General features: G+C 40.2%; 4 protein-coding genes across 4 annotated transcripts; all 4 read left to right on the plus strand.

The window, feature by feature from the left end:
* The first annotated feature begins 11 nt into the window (after positions 1-11).
* LOC6560822 (aspartyl/asparaginyl beta-hydroxylase) lies at positions 12-7,273 on the plus strand. Its single transcript, XM_032734051.2, has 14 exons — positions 12-211; positions 1,387-1,440; positions 1,698-1,892; positions 2,146-2,459; positions 2,517-2,673; positions 2,902-2,979; positions 3,523-3,552; positions 3,657-3,773; positions 3,964-4,464; positions 4,786-4,886; positions 5,579-5,819; positions 5,915-6,020; positions 6,071-6,796; positions 6,861-7,273. The coding sequence occupies exons 1-14, from the start codon at positions 160-162 to the stop codon at positions 7,009-7,011; spliced, it is 2,823 nt and encodes a 940-aa protein (XP_032589942.1). The 5' UTR covers positions 12-159; the 3' UTR covers positions 7,012-7,273.
* A 495-nt stretch (positions 7,274-7,768) lies between these two features.
* Positions 7,769-10,617, plus strand: LOC6560823 (juvenile hormone esterase). The gene is made up of 6 exons (XM_001987668.2): positions 7,769-7,982; positions 8,040-8,183; positions 8,341-8,494; positions 8,551-8,736; positions 8,792-9,635; positions 10,339-10,617. The coding sequence occupies exons 1-6, from the start codon at positions 7,791-7,793 to the stop codon at positions 10,505-10,507; spliced, it is 1,689 nt and encodes a 562-aa protein (XP_001987704.2). The 5' UTR covers positions 7,769-7,790; the 3' UTR covers positions 10,508-10,617.
* A 1,478-nt stretch (positions 10,618-12,095) lies between these two features.
* LOC6560824 (juvenile hormone esterase) lies at positions 12,096-15,138 on the plus strand. The gene is made up of 7 exons (XM_032735344.2): positions 12,096-12,154; positions 12,400-12,654; positions 12,717-12,860; positions 13,111-13,264; positions 13,320-14,059; positions 14,419-14,717; positions 14,779-15,138. Exons 2-7 carry the CDS (start codon positions 12,430-12,432, stop codon positions 14,975-14,977), a joined length of 1,761 nt encoding a protein of 586 aa, XP_032591235.2. The 5' UTR covers positions 12,096-12,154; positions 12,400-12,429; the 3' UTR covers positions 14,978-15,138.
* A 1,373-nt stretch (positions 15,139-16,511) lies between these two features.
* Positions 16,512-18,075, plus strand: LOC116805063. Its single transcript, XM_032734924.2, has 4 exons — positions 16,512-16,528; positions 16,611-17,093; positions 17,492-17,659; positions 17,717-18,075. Exons 2-4 carry the CDS (start codon positions 16,733-16,735, stop codon positions 17,971-17,973), a joined length of 786 nt encoding a protein of 261 aa, XP_032590815.1. The 5' UTR covers positions 16,512-16,528; positions 16,611-16,732; the 3' UTR covers positions 17,974-18,075.
* The last annotated feature ends 105 nt before the right edge of the window (positions 18,076-18,180 follow it).

An 18,180-nucleotide genomic window follows, 5' to 3' on the forward strand; every position in this document is an offset into this window, starting at 1 on the left:
GGTTTAGTTACGTGCTGTGGTCGCATTGGAACTGTTCGTGATCGGGTTCGACTATCCCGGAAAAGCCGAAGCAAAACATACAGTGGGGCAATTGGGAAGTTGGGGAAAATTTGGGAAAAATTGGCATTTACTAAGAGAATCGAAAAGTAGTTGAAAAATATGTCAGGCGATGTACAGCCGCGAAAGCGCAAGGATAAGCGCAAAAAACGTGGTAAGTTCATTTGATGGTTGAGATTAATGATTCAAATTGAATCTGAATCTGATGTATCGAGATACTCGCAAATGTGGTGTGTCGTTGCTGTCCATTTCTTTTATTAGAATAATAATATTGTCGAGCGCCTTTAAAAATAACTTTGCCCTATTATATAAAATTATACATTGCTCTTCTTTGCTGTCATTCGCTATGCGTGTGCCGCTCTGCCGAACAAAATAAAAAAAGAAAGAAAAAAAACTATATGTGCATACAGAAATTTATATATCTCTTTATGTTCTTTAATGCGCTGTCTAGTTGCCCAGCTGGCCTGGACACGCGATATTATCAAAAATATAAATCGAATAACTTCTGGGATATGCGACAGAATGGAAAAATCAGTGCTGCAAAGTGGCGTTTTTGAGTTGCTTTAGATAAGACAATATCTTTAAAATTCCGCTCGTGTTTATTTAAAGCCTGAGCAGTGTGCTTGCTGCAGATTTTAGATAAAAGTGTATTTATCTTTTGCTCAGGGCAACATAAACAAATGCCGGTAGAATTCCTTCTTTCTCGTTCTAGTTCTCTCTCTCTCTCTCTCTCTCTCTCTCTTTCGCTCTCTCTCTATCTCTCTCTCTCTCTATCTCTCTCTCTTTCGCTCTCTCTCTTTCGCTCTCTCTCTATCTCTCTCTCTCTTTGTTTCTCTATTTCTCTGTGTAAGCTGCTCTGTTACAGTTGCTTGCGTTCTTAATGCTATTTATTTATGATTTGTAATCTCAAGAACAATGCCAGCTCTAATTGAATTTATTTATTTATTGAATTTTATGTATGTTTGCATGTGTGTGTGTGTGTATATTCAAAGTCAAAGAGACTTCCGCGAGGAAAGACATTACACCCACCAGCACAATTTTGGACAATTTTTCTCATAGCATACACAAAGCGAAACACACACAGAAATACTATGTACATATATGTATATGTGTGCATGTGTGTGCTATGTACCCTGTACAGAAGTGCTGTTATTTTTGTTTGATTTTCTTTTTTATTTGGCCACATGCCCAAGCGCATGACTTGCGCCTTCTTTGTTTTGCATCAACAACAACAACAACAATTACACAAATCTTTCATCGCTAGCTTGTAAGAAAGTGATTTTGGTTTGCTCTTTTGTTATCATCAATTGTAACTAACTTTTCGTCTAGATGATCGCAAATCGGAGGGCGATGTGAGCGTACTGCGCCAGCCAAGCTTTCAAGGTAGCAAATCTCATCTACATTCTATGTCTATTGTCTCTCTATATATAGTCATATCCCATACCCATATCTCTACCCCTATCCATGCCCCAAACTGCAGAAGAAGCTTTACAAAATAGCATCTCTCATTTACAAAATCTAGTTGCTTTTTACTAAACCCTGCCCCCACCCGCCCCTGCCCCTTTCTCGTTAGCATTTGGTTAATTAAGCGAATTCTAATCACATGTGCTTAATTTATTATTGTCATGCATCGCGCACAGAGGATGTCGACGACTCGTCTTCCCACGGCGTTCACATCACAAAGATGGGAAACGATGATGTCCATCTGCATGTGCAACACCAGCACGGAACTGGCGGACATTGGTGCGCCAAGATTATATTCTTCAGCTTGATGGCTGTGCTCCTCGGCCTGGTGGGCCTCATCATAATGGAAAATCGCGGACTGGACGTGGACTGTAAGTAAATGCAGTGATCACTGAATAACTATTATTTTTTCCATAATTGAAAAGAAATGGAAATGCTTAAAATGTTAATAAATACGATCGAGTTTATTTTAAGTTACATATTGGAATTTGTTTTGTAAATAAAATTAGTTTCGGAAATGGAATTTTAACCGTTCAGAAGTCAAATCATGATCTTATGCTAGCTACACAGTTATGCAGTGTTATCTGACTAAATGAAACTAATGAATATTGTGGCCAATTGCAGTGGACACACCTTTGTCGGAGTCGCGTTATTCGAACTACTTCAATGGTTGGGTCGATGAGCATCGCGCTGATGATGAACACGATGCGCATCCTTCACACGAAGCGGCGCTGGATGAACATGATGATGAACACGACGATGAACATGATGAGGAATATGAGCAGCAGACTGGCGAAGAAGAAGAAGAAGACGAGGAAGAAGCCGAGGAAGATCATGACGCAGCAGATGAGGAGGAGGAGGAGGAGGAGGATGAAGAAGGAGAGAACACTGCTGCTGAAAATATTACAGCTGAGGACGATGAGGAAGAACATGATGAAGTAAGTGCCTTTAATTTTAAGATCGCTTGGATTAAAAATAAACTGTACTCATTGCAGGATGAGGACAATGATGATGACGAGCAATTGCTGCTGCAGGAGCGAGAACGTCAAGCAGCCGCTGCTGCAGAAGCCGCAGCCAGAGCCAAACAGCAGCAGGGCGAAGCGGCTGAGGATAAGGATGAGGAAGTCACAACAACATCCTGGCTGGGCTCACGTAAGTACCTTAAAGAGCTTGTAGCGGCGCCAATGAACGGTTGACAGTAGAGAGGGTAATAAAAAAATACGAAAGAAACAACTCCACTTTATGCAATTAGAGCAAAGTTTCAAATCTAATTAAATATTGTACAAGAAAGTGCAAATGGCAATGAGATAGAGAGAGATGTTAATATAATGTTTCGTTGAAATAATTGAATTGTTTACTAAAACGTAAATCATTTTCCAGTTGCCGTTAAATTTGGCGTTGGCATTGCACTTGCCCTTGTTTCACGCCTTGTATTGATACGGAAAAATCCAAATACAAGTGAGTTTGTCAATTGGTGCTGAATGCCAAATTTGTTAACCACGTAACTCTCTTTTAATGTTAACGAAACTCTTATCATATCGCTGCTTAACTGAGAACTGTTCTGCTCTAAATCCAAACTATATATGTCATTTGGCAATATCAGTTCGAACACAAAATACATTTATAAGGGCCGCTTTACGTTCTTAACCAATTGATCAATAAAAAGCTACTCAATGTTGAATGAAAACGTAACGAAAAAACAAAATCAAAACATCCTTAAGGCCCACTTCTCATGTTTCTGGCAAAGTTAAGAGTTGTTAAATTTGTAAATAATTTTAAAGCTCTTTTTATTCCAATTTTTCTTTAACTTGAGCATTAACATGAGAAACTGGAAGTTCAACTAACTTTTAAAATTAACAAAACAAGAAACCAATTTTGAAAATAAGAACAAAATTTTGCACTTTCTTCATGTTTATTATTTCGTTTATTTTATTTTTGTAAAACATAATGAATAAGTTTAAGCCAAATGCAAATCAAACATTTTTGTTGTTTTTATTGTAGTCACAGCTTTGTTAAAACTTATGCGCCAATGTATGTATGTAAATTTAATATTGTATGGCTTTGTTCTTGTTGACTCCCAACTATATATGTACCACATTAACTAATCTCTGATAAAAAAACAAAAACAAAAATAGACAATGAGGATCTGTCCACGACGGAGGTCAGCATGAGAAGACGACTGACAATTGCCGGACTGACAGTTGATGCAGAGGAGGAGGAGGAGGAGGAGGAGCTGCCGCCGCTTGATGACGGTTGACAAACTATTCAGTTACTATATATATATAAATATATATGTATATGTATATGCTTCGGTCCCGATCGAAGATGCTTCCAAATAGTTTCAAGCGTTTGGACTTGAAACTATTTTGAACGAAATTAATTGGCTTTTATTGAGCTGTGTTGTGTTTCATATAATAATGCTAGCCTTATTTCCAACCAAAGAGGATTATTCCGAGGAGGAGATCGAAATCGAGGAGGAAATTGAAATTGAGATAACCGATACGGAGGAAAACGATGATATTGTGGCCATCAATGCCAGCTATGTGCCGGAGACATTCGAGCAACTGAGTGCCATGTACAAATCCACAATAGCGCCAAAGCCAGCTGAGGCAAAGTCCCAGACTGTACCAGAGCCCGCCAAGGAACCGGAGCCAGAGACAGAGCAAAAGACGGAAAAGAAACTGGAGTCCGAATCCGAATCCGAATCGGAACCGGCACATACGTTTACCGGTGTCAAATATGTTGAAATCGATGTGGGGGATATTGAGGATTACGAGCATGACGATAGCGACGACGAGGATGAGCTATTGAGCGATGAGGAGGAAGATGAAATATCCGATGTGGATGATGCGGAACTAATGAGCAGGTTGGAAGCCAAATATGGTCGACTCCCTGCCAAGGAGTATGATACCGATCCCGATTCCGATGATCCGACCTGGACACGTAATTACTAAATGTACAATTTACACAAAAAAACCAAACCAAACCAAACCAATCAGTCTACAACAAGCAATCTACAAAGCCCATCACTGCATTGACATATATATATAAACCTATCTGACATAAACTCGTATTATAATCTATTCTAAAGTAAACTCGTTCATGACGTTAATACCCATAGTAAGTCATAGTTATAGCCAAAATTGAATTGATTGCTAATCTTATGCATAAGGTGGAGCCTCAAACATTAACCGTTCAGTGGCGTATTTAATTTAAGTGCACCTCCCAATTGACTTGAGTATTGAAGTGTTTATTTCCCAATAGAAATAAAACCCAAGGACCCAACTGGTGCCCAGGCTGTTGAGCACGACGATGATCTGTTCGAGCAGGAGCTGCGCAAGGCCAATGCCGAGATGATCAATGAGGTAAGTTCCCCCAGTTCCCCTTCAAATAAAACTCGTATACGATTTCTGTAATTCTTTTCGACGTAGCTCAACAACCTTTAAAACAAAAAAAAAAAAAAAAAAAAAAAAAAAAAACATTAAAAGTCCTTTCATAGCTTTAATTAATGTTTGCTTCTTAAGTTCATGTGCTTAGCTCTTAAGGAATTATTAACAATATATTTAAATATTTAAGCTTGAGTGTTATACGAAAGAAAAACTAAGCGAAAAGATCATAGATATTACAATTAATTGGCATTAGTTAAAAAACATATTTACTATTGGGCTCAGGCTGGTCCCTGTTGCATCAGAATCAGAAGCACCCACCCGATCTTTGCCACAGTTGACGGGCCTGCCCAATAGCAACTATGTTTTTGTGTCACAGACAAATATTTCAAAATATTTCGAGTAGAGAGAATCAAAAAACATGCAAATATTTGAGTATTTTAAACTTAATTTAATCTAGTCAATTTGTATCTGTGCCAATGCTCGTATGCCAACAAGTCTTAATTTCAATGTAAAACTGAGTCGAGCACTCTCGACTGGAGCTCTCACAGTTTGTTTACTAATCGTCTACCTTTGCTAATTCCCGGCTCTATTTGCATGCATGGATTTTACTAAATCTCCAACGAATACCCTTCGTTTTTTGGTGACCATATCTAAAACTAATCTCCAAGAATTTTGCGAACGCTTTGCGCGCCTTTAACACGCTCACACACACATACGCACACATACCGGCGGCTCATCTGCAACGGGCCCGGGCCTTGGAGCTCGTGGCTGAGAGGCAGCGCAGCAATCGATTGCTCCTCGATGCCGTCGAATCCTACAAACGTTATCTGGCCTTTGGCGAACTCATTGCCAACCACACTGAATATCGTGCGGCTGGCGAAAGTTGCATTCAGCAGCTCAGATTTCTGGGTGAGTTTAAGCTCGATATTCTATATAGATATTAAGCAACTGATCTCTCTCTCTCTCTCCGCCTCTCCTCATCTCTCTCTTTTTCCTTGTGACAGGTCACATGCAACAGGCGGTCTCCGTACACGAGCAGCTCATTGAACGCTTTCCTGCTGAGGCTCATCTGCGCAATCAGCTTTCGCTCACCCATCTGATGTCCAACAAGTAGGTGTGTCTCACTCTGCCAGCAATCGCAAATTAAACTCACTTCTCAGCTTGGCTCAATTGCAACAGGTGGCTGGTGCAACGCTCAAGCTCTGGCCCCGCAATCCAGTCGCCAATCTCCACTTTGGCCTGGCACTCAAGCAGCTTCGTGGCGACTATGCTCAAGCCTTGCCGTATTTGCAGCTTGCCATTGACTCACAAGCACCGGGCACACAGGAGCCCTACTTCTATCTGGCGTTGGGCGAGACACTCCAGCGTCTGGGCAAACAATCCCAGGCATTGCAGCTGTATAAACGTGGTGCGGAGCAGCGATTCTTCGCCAGCGTCTATCAGCGCTCGCTGTACAATGTGCCCCGACTGAGAGCCAAATCCTTTTGGCAACCAGCGGAAACGGGTCACGCCTTGGAGCTGGAGCAATTGCAGCAGAATTGGCGACGCATACGCAACGAGGCGCTGGCGCTGCTCAGCAGCCAAGGCAACTTTCAGCAGGAGGCGGAGCAACTGCGCGACACGGGCAACTGGCAGCAATACGAGCTCTACGCACGTGGCGAGCGTCTGCTGGGGAACTGTCAAAGGGCGCCCATCACCTGTGGCCTGTTGGAGAAGTTTACTGCAGCCAGCAGTTGCCGGCGTGGACAAATCAAGTTCAGTGCTATGCAGGCACAGACGCATGTCTGGCCACACTGTGGTCCCACCAACTGCAGACTGCGTGCCCATCTCACGCTGGTGGCACCGGAACCACACCTGACCAACTTGCGCGTGGCCGAACAACAGCGGTAAGAGAAATCAAACAGTTATTCAGGATATGCACTGTAAATGATCTCCTCCTCATCCACGTAGCACCTGGCGCGAGGGCGATTTGTTCATATTTGACGATAGCTTCGAGCACGAGGTCTGGCACAATGGCAGCCAGCTACGTTTGGTGCTCATCGTGGACTTTTGGCATCCGGATTTGAGTGCAGCGCAGCGACGCAGCTTGGCCCCCATTTAACTGTTAATAATATTACCCAAGCATCTAAAGTCAATTCACAAGTTCTTTTGTTATATTTGAGATACTCACGGAGCAAATCGTTAATCGTTAATGTAATCTGTAACTCTTAACTGATAAGTATCTTTTGTATGAATGCGTGTTTAGTTGTAGTCGCAAACGTTGTCTATAAATAAGTCTATAATTAATGGCTGCTTGGTTGACAGCAGCATCTTTGCTGTATCCAATCAATTTTGTAAATACAGTAAACTTTTTGATTCGAAAACCATTCGGTTTGAACTCTCGTTTGGGGCAACCGGTTTTATCTATTTCTTTTCTTCAGCAGCTTCCTGAACCTGTAAATATGTCAAAGCTTAATTGAATTCAGAGCATAACTTAAAAGTTCTCACGAAATGCTCTTGACAAATTTTCCAGAACTAATCCGATTAACATTAGAAACCCATTTTTCATGTTTTTTTTGCATCTTCGTTTAAATATCGCAAAATTATATACTCCATTCTTAAACGATCATATAATAAAGTTAATATACTTAATACTAACTGTGAAATCCTAAAATGCCTAACTCGATTTGATTACATTTATTTGATAACCGATTATAAAAGAATCGTTTGCCTGGGCACAGTTTTCTAATAGGCACACAGATGTGGCCTAAAGCATTAAATTAACTTAAACTGAACTACGCCTCAATTTGAAACGAACATGCAATCTTTTGGCTCAAATAAAATGATAAAACCGAGCTGCTGATAGAATTATTAATCTTGTCTACTGCGAAGCTATTCGAGATGGGTCGTGCTCTCGTGTGTGGTGTATACATCTATTTATATTTTGTTATTGTTGGTGCTGATTTGGATGTGTGCCTCAAGGACTTGGGCTGCATGCGTGGCACGCTGATGCCAGGATATCAGCAGGATGCGTTTGAGGGATTTATGGGTATACCCTTTGCAGCGCCACCTGTGGGCGAGTTGCGCTTTAAGGTAGGCAACTTGAACTGTGTGTTAGCTGACGCTAGCTGAATGCTGTGACCCTTGCAGAGTCCTGTAGCTGCCAGCGCCTGGACGGGTGTATTGGATGCCAGTGCTGCAGGCAGCAGTTGTCTACAAAAGTGTTTCCTTATGGGATCCTGGCCCAGCGTTGGATCAGAGGATTGCCTCTATTTAAATGTTTACAGACCTGCGGTGAGTGAAATAAATTATAATAAAAAGCTGCATTTTTTAGATATGTATATTTTTGAGAAATTTTAACAAATTGTAAACATATGTAATGCTAGAGTCTATAGAAATGTATTCAAAATTCTCTCAATTTGCTCTTCTTTTATTTTGCTTACATTTACAGCACAGCATAACTTCGCCCTTGCCAGTTATGGTCTATTTACATTCTGGTGGCTTTGTCTGCGGCTCTGCATGTCCCTTTCACAGCGGTCCAAAGTATCTCATGGACACTGAAGAGGTTATTGTGGTCACTGTCAACTATCGCCTGGGCCCCTTTGGTAAATCCAAATCAGTTATTTTTACTACAACATCCTTATTGGTATCCATGCGTTAGGTTTCTTGAGCACTGGCGATGCTCAGATGCCTGGCAACATGGGACTGAAGGATCAACGTTTGGCGCTCCAGTGGGTGCAGCAGCACATTGAATCCTTTGGTGGCGATCCACAGTTGGTGACCATTTTTGGACACAGCGCTGGTGGTATCTCCACACATCTGCACATGCTTAGCCCCAATTCAAAGGGTGACCTGTTCCCTGTTGATTGTTGAACACATTTTTAATGTTGTTGTCCCGGCAGGCCTCTTCCATGGAGCCATGTCCTTGAGCGGCACAGCTCTCTTTCCGTCTATCATTGTAAACGATCCCCTGGCGCAGGCTCGTCGATTGGCTGAGCGTGCGGGTGTAGCTCACGCCCAAAGTCTGGACAGCCAGAAGCTAGTGGAGGCGCTGCATCAGATCGATGGAGTGGACTTATTAGAAGCCGGCGATGTCCTCAAGGAATGGAGTAATTTGCCGCTGCTGAACTATGGTCCTGTTGTGGAGAAGGATGCAACGCCGGATGCGTTTCTCAATGAGCCGCCCTTGAAGGCTCATCTGGCTGGGCGCATCACTCAAGTGCCCTGGCTGCTAGGTTTCGGCTCACGGGCTGGCGAAGGATCCATGTTTACATTGCAACCCTATTCGAAGCCTCAGCTCCTCAAGGAGTTCAATCAGAACTTTTTGCATCTGTTTGGCTTGTTGTTGGACCTACCCCAAGGAGCAGCGGTTGAGGAAACCGTTCAGGATATACTGAGTGTGTATGGCATTAATGATTTCGAACTAAATAAGGATACGTTAGTTCCTCTTTCGACTATCCTGGGCGATTTCGTGTTCGCCTTTCCCCTCTTCGTCACAGCCAACAGCTATGGGGACTATGCAGATCAGCCCGTCTTCGTCTATAACTATGAGTACCACAGCAATATTTCCTTTGAAACACTACTTACGGGCGGACCTATCTACGAGGAGCTGGGTGCATGCCACATGGACGATGCAGTGCACACACTACACATGCCTGCTCTACTGCCAGACTTTCCCAAAGATTCCGAGGATGAGTTGGTTGTTAAACGCATGACATCTTTATTGGTGGAATTTGCCAAGACTGGGTAGGTCGTTGTCTACATTTACTGTATACATATTTATTCGTATGCCTTTACCTATATGTTATATCTATATATATCCGTTATATATATATTTACAGTCATCTATTCTGACTACTGAAATCCTTATTTTTAGTAGCCTTGTAGAAGTTATGATAATTTTGCCATGTCCGTTGGATCCTCAGCTATCTTCATTAAAGTTGACCGATATCAGACTTTTCATTACATCTATGATAGGTAGTCGTATCGGATTACTAGATCATATAGCTGTCATAAAAATGATGAATTGAAAGATGAGTTCTTGTATGAGAAACTTCTTTGTTTGCCAAGTTATCCCTGCTTAACTTATCAGTTTACCGTACCATTAAGATTCTAGCATTCCGATACAAAACCGTCAATATCGAATTACTATATCATATAGTTGCCATAGCTGAGATAAGTACTTGTATAAGTATTTTTTTTTCCTAATATTTAGAGTAATAATTATCACCATCACTGTACTACTATATCATATATCTTTCATAACAGCAATCGGTTGACTCAGATAGCTTGACTCCTGTCTATAAGGATATGTAATCTTCGGCGTGGCTAAGACAGCCGTTATTTATTGTTATATCTATAAAATGCATAAAACATTTGTTTTTCAGCGACAAATGTAAATCTCGATTCGTATTTAATTACATCTCTATTTCTATTCATATATGTGAAGTGTTTTCTACGACAAAAGCCAGCTGTTACCCTGCAAATCTGCTGACTTTACCACTGATAAGATCTGCAACTATTTTCACTTTGGCCAGTTAAATGGGGTTTATCACGACACCGTTGAGAGAAGTGCGGACATGCGAGGATTGGCCCTATGGAAGAAACTTTATTCATAGACGTCCATGTTTTACTTATGACTTATGTTTTAGTTATTCGATTAGATTTAGATAGTAAGTAGCTAACTAGACTCCCACATTTGAATATAATAAAACATAACAATTGCATACCAAATTTCGATTCGATCGATCAGTAGACGGTGTCAGTGATCACAGGGTATCAATAGTTACCCTATGCGGCCATGACTAAGTTCAGTTACATCTATTTGCATATAAGAATATTTGCTCAAATTAACGAAGATAATGTGTCTCCTCCAGCTTGGTTGAGTTTGCATTTCTGCTCCCTGCGCATATCTGAAACTGCAGCGATGACCTATTTTATATTCGAACTCGTTTTCAATCCAGACGAAGGTCAAATGCATTTGCATATTGTCCAACTATAGGAGCGACAATACGTTCGAAAGTATAATAATCCACATTAGTGAGTATTTTACAATGCGGCCCACTCAAATAGCGAGACTCTTTTAATATTCAATATATAATATTCACTTATCAATTTGTTTCACTTTTGTGGAATCAGAAATTAGGGTGGAATTCTAGAAATGTGAATCACTTAACTCAGTTGGAGACACACTTTCATGGCTGAAACTTGTTTATGCAATAATAACAAAAAACCACATAGAATCAGAAGATACTGGCTGATATAGCAATAAATAACTTAAATAAAAGCTGATAATTAAATATATGGCAACTGGCTTAATTGATGGCACAAGATTTCAGTTTTACACGTTTGCCTGCTTTAGTCACAAGAAGTGGTTGCCATTAAGTAGAATAACTAAACTATATCAATGAACAGCGCTGTAAGCGATGCATATGTAATATGTAAGCGGAGAGATGAGCCGCAAAGAGAGAGTGAGAGAGAGAGAGAGGAAATGCATTGGCAGAGCCCAGCCCCCTTGCCAAGCAGCAAACAGTGTTGCTTATCAGCACAACACAGAAACACACACACACACACACAGACAGACAAACAGACAGACAGACAGACAGACAAACCAACAAACACACTATGGGAAAAAAGAGCAAAGAGGAATGTAAAATGTGTAGCGTAAATGTGTGCGTGTGTGTGTGTGCGTGTGAGAGAGTGCAAGCGTGTACCGTATTCATATCGCAAGCGAGGCGAGTCAGGATAAAAGTGAAAGTGAATGCGGAGATGATCGTAGTGCGACTCGGCTCTTCTCTAGCTGCAGTTCTGAACGAGGGCCAAGTTGAAGTTGAAGTTGAAGTTGAAGTTGAATTTGGTTTGTGGTAAATACACCGATGGAGATTGTTATGTTTATTAAGCATACGCCCAGTGTTCGATTTGTTGAATAATAATTCAATTGAATACAGAATTAAATACAGAGCACAAATACAATATCAACTCAACAACTTTGGATCTACATATTTCCAACAATTCACTGTTGCTAAAAGCGTGACACACACAAACAACACACACACACACACACACACATACACACACAAACACAACCACAACCATAACTGAAGCAAAGTTTTTCTTATATACATTTTTTTCTATTTTTTTTTTTTTTTTTTTTAATAAAACTCAATGCTTTGGGTTACAAGCCCGTCAGATAAATTTCGTACGCTGTCGCGTTAAACACGCTCGTGTTAAATCATTGAATAGATTTGATCTAGTTGAGCGCCTTTGTGAGTATTTAGTTTGGCGACATCCTTGCCAAGTGGTTAACACTGGTGTCCTTCTTGGTCCAAACTGTGTGTGTCGCCTGTCGTGGGAACATTTATTAATTAGTGTGTGTGTTTTTATGGTATTTGCTAAGCGCTCACCGTTGACATCATCGGGCAAAAGTGGCTCATAAAAGGCCATAAACAAATGAACACATAAATAAAAATGATTTATGCGTTAAGTTAATGCGGCTCGATTTCTTTCATAGACAAAAGACCAATCGATCCATCAGATCATCATGATTCACGTCGGATTTGCTTTACATCTGCTGCTGCTGCTGTTGCTGTTGCTGTTGCTCGGCAACCAGGCGACGGCAACACTGAGTCACAAGAGCCTAATTGTGTGTGGCAGCAACCTGGGCTGCCTGAAGGGCATCTATATGCCAGGATATCAGATCAAGCGCTTTGAGGGCTTCCTTGGCATACCCTACGCCCTGCCACCCGTTGACGAGCTGCGCTTTAATGTAACTTCTGAGATCTTCGAGTTCCTTAAGGCTTCTCTCTTAAAACACTTCAATCCATTTAGTATCCCAAGGTAATGCCCAAGCTGCAAGGCATTTATAATGCCAGCACTGCCAAACCAGACTGCATTCAGAAGAACTACCTGTTGCCCACGCCCCTCATCTATGGCGAGGAGGATTGCCTCTATCTCAATGTTTACAGGCCGGAGGTGAGTTTTACATTGAACAATTATAGCAAAGTCCTTTCTTTTTTCTGTTTGCTCAAAAAGTAGATGAATTTCTTGTTAATTTTTAACTAAGTGCTTATAAAGACTCTTAATTATTATATCTTATATATATGTGATTCGTTTGGCTTTAAACATTTGCTTTGCAATTTGTTTTCGATACTTTGTTGGCAATTTATAATTAACAACAAGCTGACTAATCTTATCTTTATCATACTCTTATCTTACTGTTTAGCATCGTTCTGGGCAACCCTTGCCCGTTATGGTTTACATACATGGCGGGGGATTCTTTAGTGGTTCCGCTGGACCGCAGCTAACGGGACCGGAGTACTTTATGGACACGGGCGAAGTGTTACTGGTCACAATGGCCTATCGCCTGGGCGCCTTGGGTGAGTTGAGAGTTGCTCAAACATTTTGAAATTCGTTCAACTTGCCTTTTGGCAGGTTTTCTGTCCACACAGGACTTATGCATGCCGGGCAACTTTGGTCTCAAGGATCAGCAGCTGGCATTGCGCTGGGTGCAGCGCAATATTAAATATTTTGGTGGCGATCCGCAACGCGTGACCATCTTTGGCCAGAGTGCTGGGGGCGTGGCTACGCACCTGCACATGCTGAGTCCACGGTCGGCGGGTCTGTTCCAGCAGGTGATCAGCATGAGCGGCACAGCAAATGTGCCCTTTGCCCTTGTCGACGAACCTTTGAAGCAGGCCCGGCAAACCGCCGAACTCTGCCAGGTGGCAAATGCCCAGAATCTGAGCACAGCCAAATTGACACGTGCCTTGCGAGGCGTCGATGTCCAAACGCTGCTCAATGCTGGCGATGGATTAAAGTTCTGGGATGTCGATCACATGACCAATTATCGTCCAGTTGTCGAGCATCCAGCTGACGAGGCATTCCTCAGTGTGCAGCCCAAGCAGCTGATGGCCAAAGGTGACTATAACAAAGTACCCTGGCTGCTGGGCACTGTGCCCGAGGAGGGCGCCGTTCGTGTGGTGAATATCATGGAGAAGTTAACGCTGCGCCAGGATTTCAATTCACGCTTCGATGAGCTGATCCAGGCGCAGCTGGAATTGCCCAAAGCGTTTAGCCAGCAGCAGTTGGCCCAAGTAATGCAGACTGTCAGCGATGTGTATTTTCACAATATCCACGAAGTCAATGAGCAGACTGTCCAGGGTTTCCTCAATGTAAGTACGATTTGAAATGATATATCCATATAACTACACTTTGAAAAAATATGGGGAACAGTTCAGAAAATCATGAAACTTTCTTTATTAAATACAGGCATATCTAAATAACAAGAAATGTTTTTTTAAAATTATTAAAACATTTATGAAATAAATTTGATTTTCATGTATAATTTAATAAGACATTTCTGCTTTTTTCTTTCTTTATTAACACCAGGCATATCTATTTCTAAATTTCACGATAGGTTTCATAAAAGTTTAAAAGAATTTTAATAAGATATTTCTGCTTTTAAGAAATGTATTTCCTCGATTTAATTTATTTATTTTCTTTACAACTAAATTTTTGCGATCGCACGCAGCTCATATCGGATAGAGGCTTCAAGCAGCCACTCTATAATGCCATGTGGGATTATGTAATCAATCTAAAGGAGAGAGAGCAGCAGATGTTTTTGTATAGCTTCAATTACCTGGGTCCTTACAGCTATGCCTCTGTGTTTACCAGCGCGAATGTGACCAAGAAATATGGCGTTGTCCACTGCGATGATTTGATCTATCTATTTCGTAGTCCGATGCTATTTCCCGACTTTGAGCGCAACTCGACCGAGGCCAGAGTCATTAAATCATTTGTGGGTTATTTTGTGCACTTTGCCAAATTTGGGTAAGTTTACTAATCACAATAATTAAAGCCGGGCGTAAATTAATTGCATTGGCATTAATAGCAAACCAAGGAATCTCGAATCGCTCGGACAATGCACGGAGCAAGTGCTCAAGTCGCGACCCGAAGGAATCTGTGATTATCACTCCTTTGAGAATGCTGAGAAAGATGCAAATGGATTCCAGGTGAAAGTGGCTCAAAAGTTGCCAGCCGTAAATGTGAAAATCTGGAATAGTTTACTGGCAGAACCAAAGCGTTACTAAGCTAACTTATTTAACGTATTCAAAGCAAAGTGATTAATTCTCTTCTTTTACATAACCTATATATATGGCAGTAGTCACTCGACAGAGGTAAACTAAGTGTAAACCGTGAAACTAATATTTTTTTATTAACTAACTGTTTTAAATGATGTTCGTTTAAGTATATATAAAAAGTATAGTTGGAAAGTGTTAATTTTCTAAAAATAATCAATAATATTTAATGATATTAATGAGTTGCTTACCAGCTACAATAAACTATTTATTAACAAAAAACAACCACAATTATTCTAAAAATAATCAAGCTTCTATGAGCTCACTGCCCTCAAACGTCGAATTTATTGGGTGTTTTGTTGAATTGTTCAGAGTGTGTGCCTTAAATGTGTGTCAAATTGATAAGAACTGTTAAATTATTGTGGCAGTTGTTTTTCTTGTTGTTGTTGTAGTTGACACGTGCCCAAGCTTAGAAACTGCATTTGAAACCTTATCGCCGTTAACTGCATTGACTTGTAAAATATGTATACAATAAACATATATATATTATACATATATTGTGTTTGATTCAGTTCAGTTTTATTTATTGTGCTTTTTTGTTTTAACTTTTACATACGTCATAGAATTGCTGGCTTGTGCTTGATTAACATTAATTAGCATTCGCGATCGGGTATCTCAACCTTATCTCAAGCCAAACCCCAGACTGAGACTGAGACTGAGAGTTAGACTGAGGCTGAGACTTAGACTGAGGCTTTCTTTGGATGGATGGATGAATTGATTAATTGATGAATTGATGAATAGTTCCAGTGTCCAACACATTGCTGCATTGACGCAAGCACGCGCTTCCACCTTGTGTTGTATATTAGCTTAAAAAGGGGGCGTGCCAGGGGGACGGACTTATTAGACGCTTAATGCGATAATAATCTCACTTTTTTTGTTTTTGTTTTGTTGCTAAAACAACAAAGTAAACCAATTCACAGATTGCCGATAAACTGAAAAATTGCTGTCCATTGACATATTGAAGCTCAATTGACAAGTTATATTTGTCAATTCCCGATTACATTTCTCTAATATTCAGAAAAACTATATATGCAATTTTCCCGTTGTGAAAAATAAGCTTTATGCATAAAACATAGAAACAAAATCGATGCCTATTTTCCACTTTGCTTTTTGTGCATTTTAAGGAGGTTTATTTTTTATTAAATTGCAGTCGATTTTTTTCTGAGTATAGTTGAGTTTTATTAATATAGAGAACTGTTTCTATGCCACAGCTAATGCTGATTTGAATCTTTCTCTCACTCGCTTTCTTATTTGTTCTTTATTTGAGTAATTCAAGCACTCTGAGAAATGTCTGCCTACATTTGTTGAACATTTTATGACGAGATTCGATTACGACAGCAAAGTGAAAATTATAAATATGCTGTTGCTAGCTGTAGCTAACAACACTTGGATTTAATAAACAATTGTGCTGATTTATTAGCCTGCTGTTTGATCTGCAGTTCGATTACAATATTTATTGGTTCAAGCGACGTTTGGAGGCGCCAACGATTGAATTCCACAAGAGTGAGAGATAGAGAGAGAGAGACAAAATGAAATGGGAAAATCATAAATGCATAGCTTTATTAGTTCAACTTATTTGTGGTAGATTCCATTCACTTGTTGTTGGACATTTGGTTCAAAGTTCAGTGCACTCGCCGAATAGCATTTGGCCAGACAAATGGGGCTAACAGCAACACAGGCCAGGCGAGAAAGTGTCCATGTCGCTTAATGTCAACATGCAGCTCAATTAAAATCAATAGAGCCGAGTCCTTGCCATCCCGCAGGCAACCATTTGGCACACGACCAGCTCTTGGCCAGTTGCAGTTGGTAGCGCAAAGTGTTTGGTTCAACATGGAATTGGGACACAAATTAATTGTTTGGATTTTACCGCTATTTTTTCTGGGATTTCTGCTCACGATGAGCGAGGCATATTTGCAAAGTGTGCGTGTGGAGGAGATTCCATTCAGGAGAATGCCACCACGTTCAGCGAACCTTACAGCCAAATCCAAAAGCAGTCGACCCAGTGGAATTCATCTCGTCTCCAGTCTGGACTATCAGCGCACCTTTCTCCATCTATTCCATGTGCCCTGTGAGTAATCTCAAAAGGAAATATATTTCAAAAATGAATTAAACCCAATTTTCAAACGAACATAAAACAAATATTATTTCCAATATACAAATAATAAATATCATTAAAACATGAATTTGAGTTCGCTAATCAGCAAAACTTCTTTCTACATTTCAAATACTCGTATGTCTCCTTTATATTATTTCCGTCAAAAATATATATATGTTTCCCATATCAGTTAAAATATAAATACAATTTAAACATAAGATTGGCTTTCTTAATCATATTCTTTTCATATTTTTTCATTTTAAATAATATTAACAGGCAAGCAGAATTTTCTACATATCGAATCTCTCTCCTTTTATTAGTGTATATTTCTAACAAAAATATGAATAATATTAATGTGTTTCCCATATCAGATATTATTTGTTTCTATGCCGCCAAGGGTAAGTGGCCCTATGTGCCGGGTTTTATGAAAGATCGTGTGGATAGCGCCTCGAAGAATTTCTTCCTTCAAAACGACAGCTATATAAAGCAATTTTGCACCAAGTGGATACAGGTGAAAGAATGTTTTAGACCAATTTTTGGTAAGTCATCGTATATTATTAATAATAACTTGCTCTGAATTAATATTGCATTTGCAGATAAATCGAATGATTCAGATGTGGAAACATTGGATGTACAGAAACTGGAGGGTCAGCGTTGTAATTGCGACAAGTTGGTTTCGACGGAATCGCCAGTGCCAGTTGTGTATTTCGACAAAAACTACATTGGAAATGTGAGCTCGGAGACTATTTTGACAACCATCGATTTTCTCAAGAGTTTTCTGCCTCCGCCCACAAAAAAGCATAAACGCAAGAATCGCGTACGCGGACGCTTAGATGAAATGGACATTGAATAGAATGTATCTATTATTAACTATTAATTAATCATATAAAACACATAATTTTTACAAATTACACATTAAAGCACAACTCGGTCAGATTTAAATATACGATAAAGATATGGCGCCGATAAGAATTGCATTCATATATCGCTTTCGTATATATCGATACTAAATAAGAGTTGCCAGCCTGCTAAATAATCCATACATGTGAGTTAACAGCAG

This window comes from Drosophila grimshawi, unplaced genomic scaffold (assembly GCF_018153295.1).
Source record: "Drosophila grimshawi isolate 15287-2541.00 unplaced genomic scaffold, ASM1815329v1 contig_1369, whole genome shotgun sequence".
In the NCBI taxonomy this organism is placed as follows: domain Eukaryota; kingdom Metazoa; phylum Arthropoda; class Insecta; order Diptera; family Drosophilidae; genus Drosophila; species Drosophila grimshawi.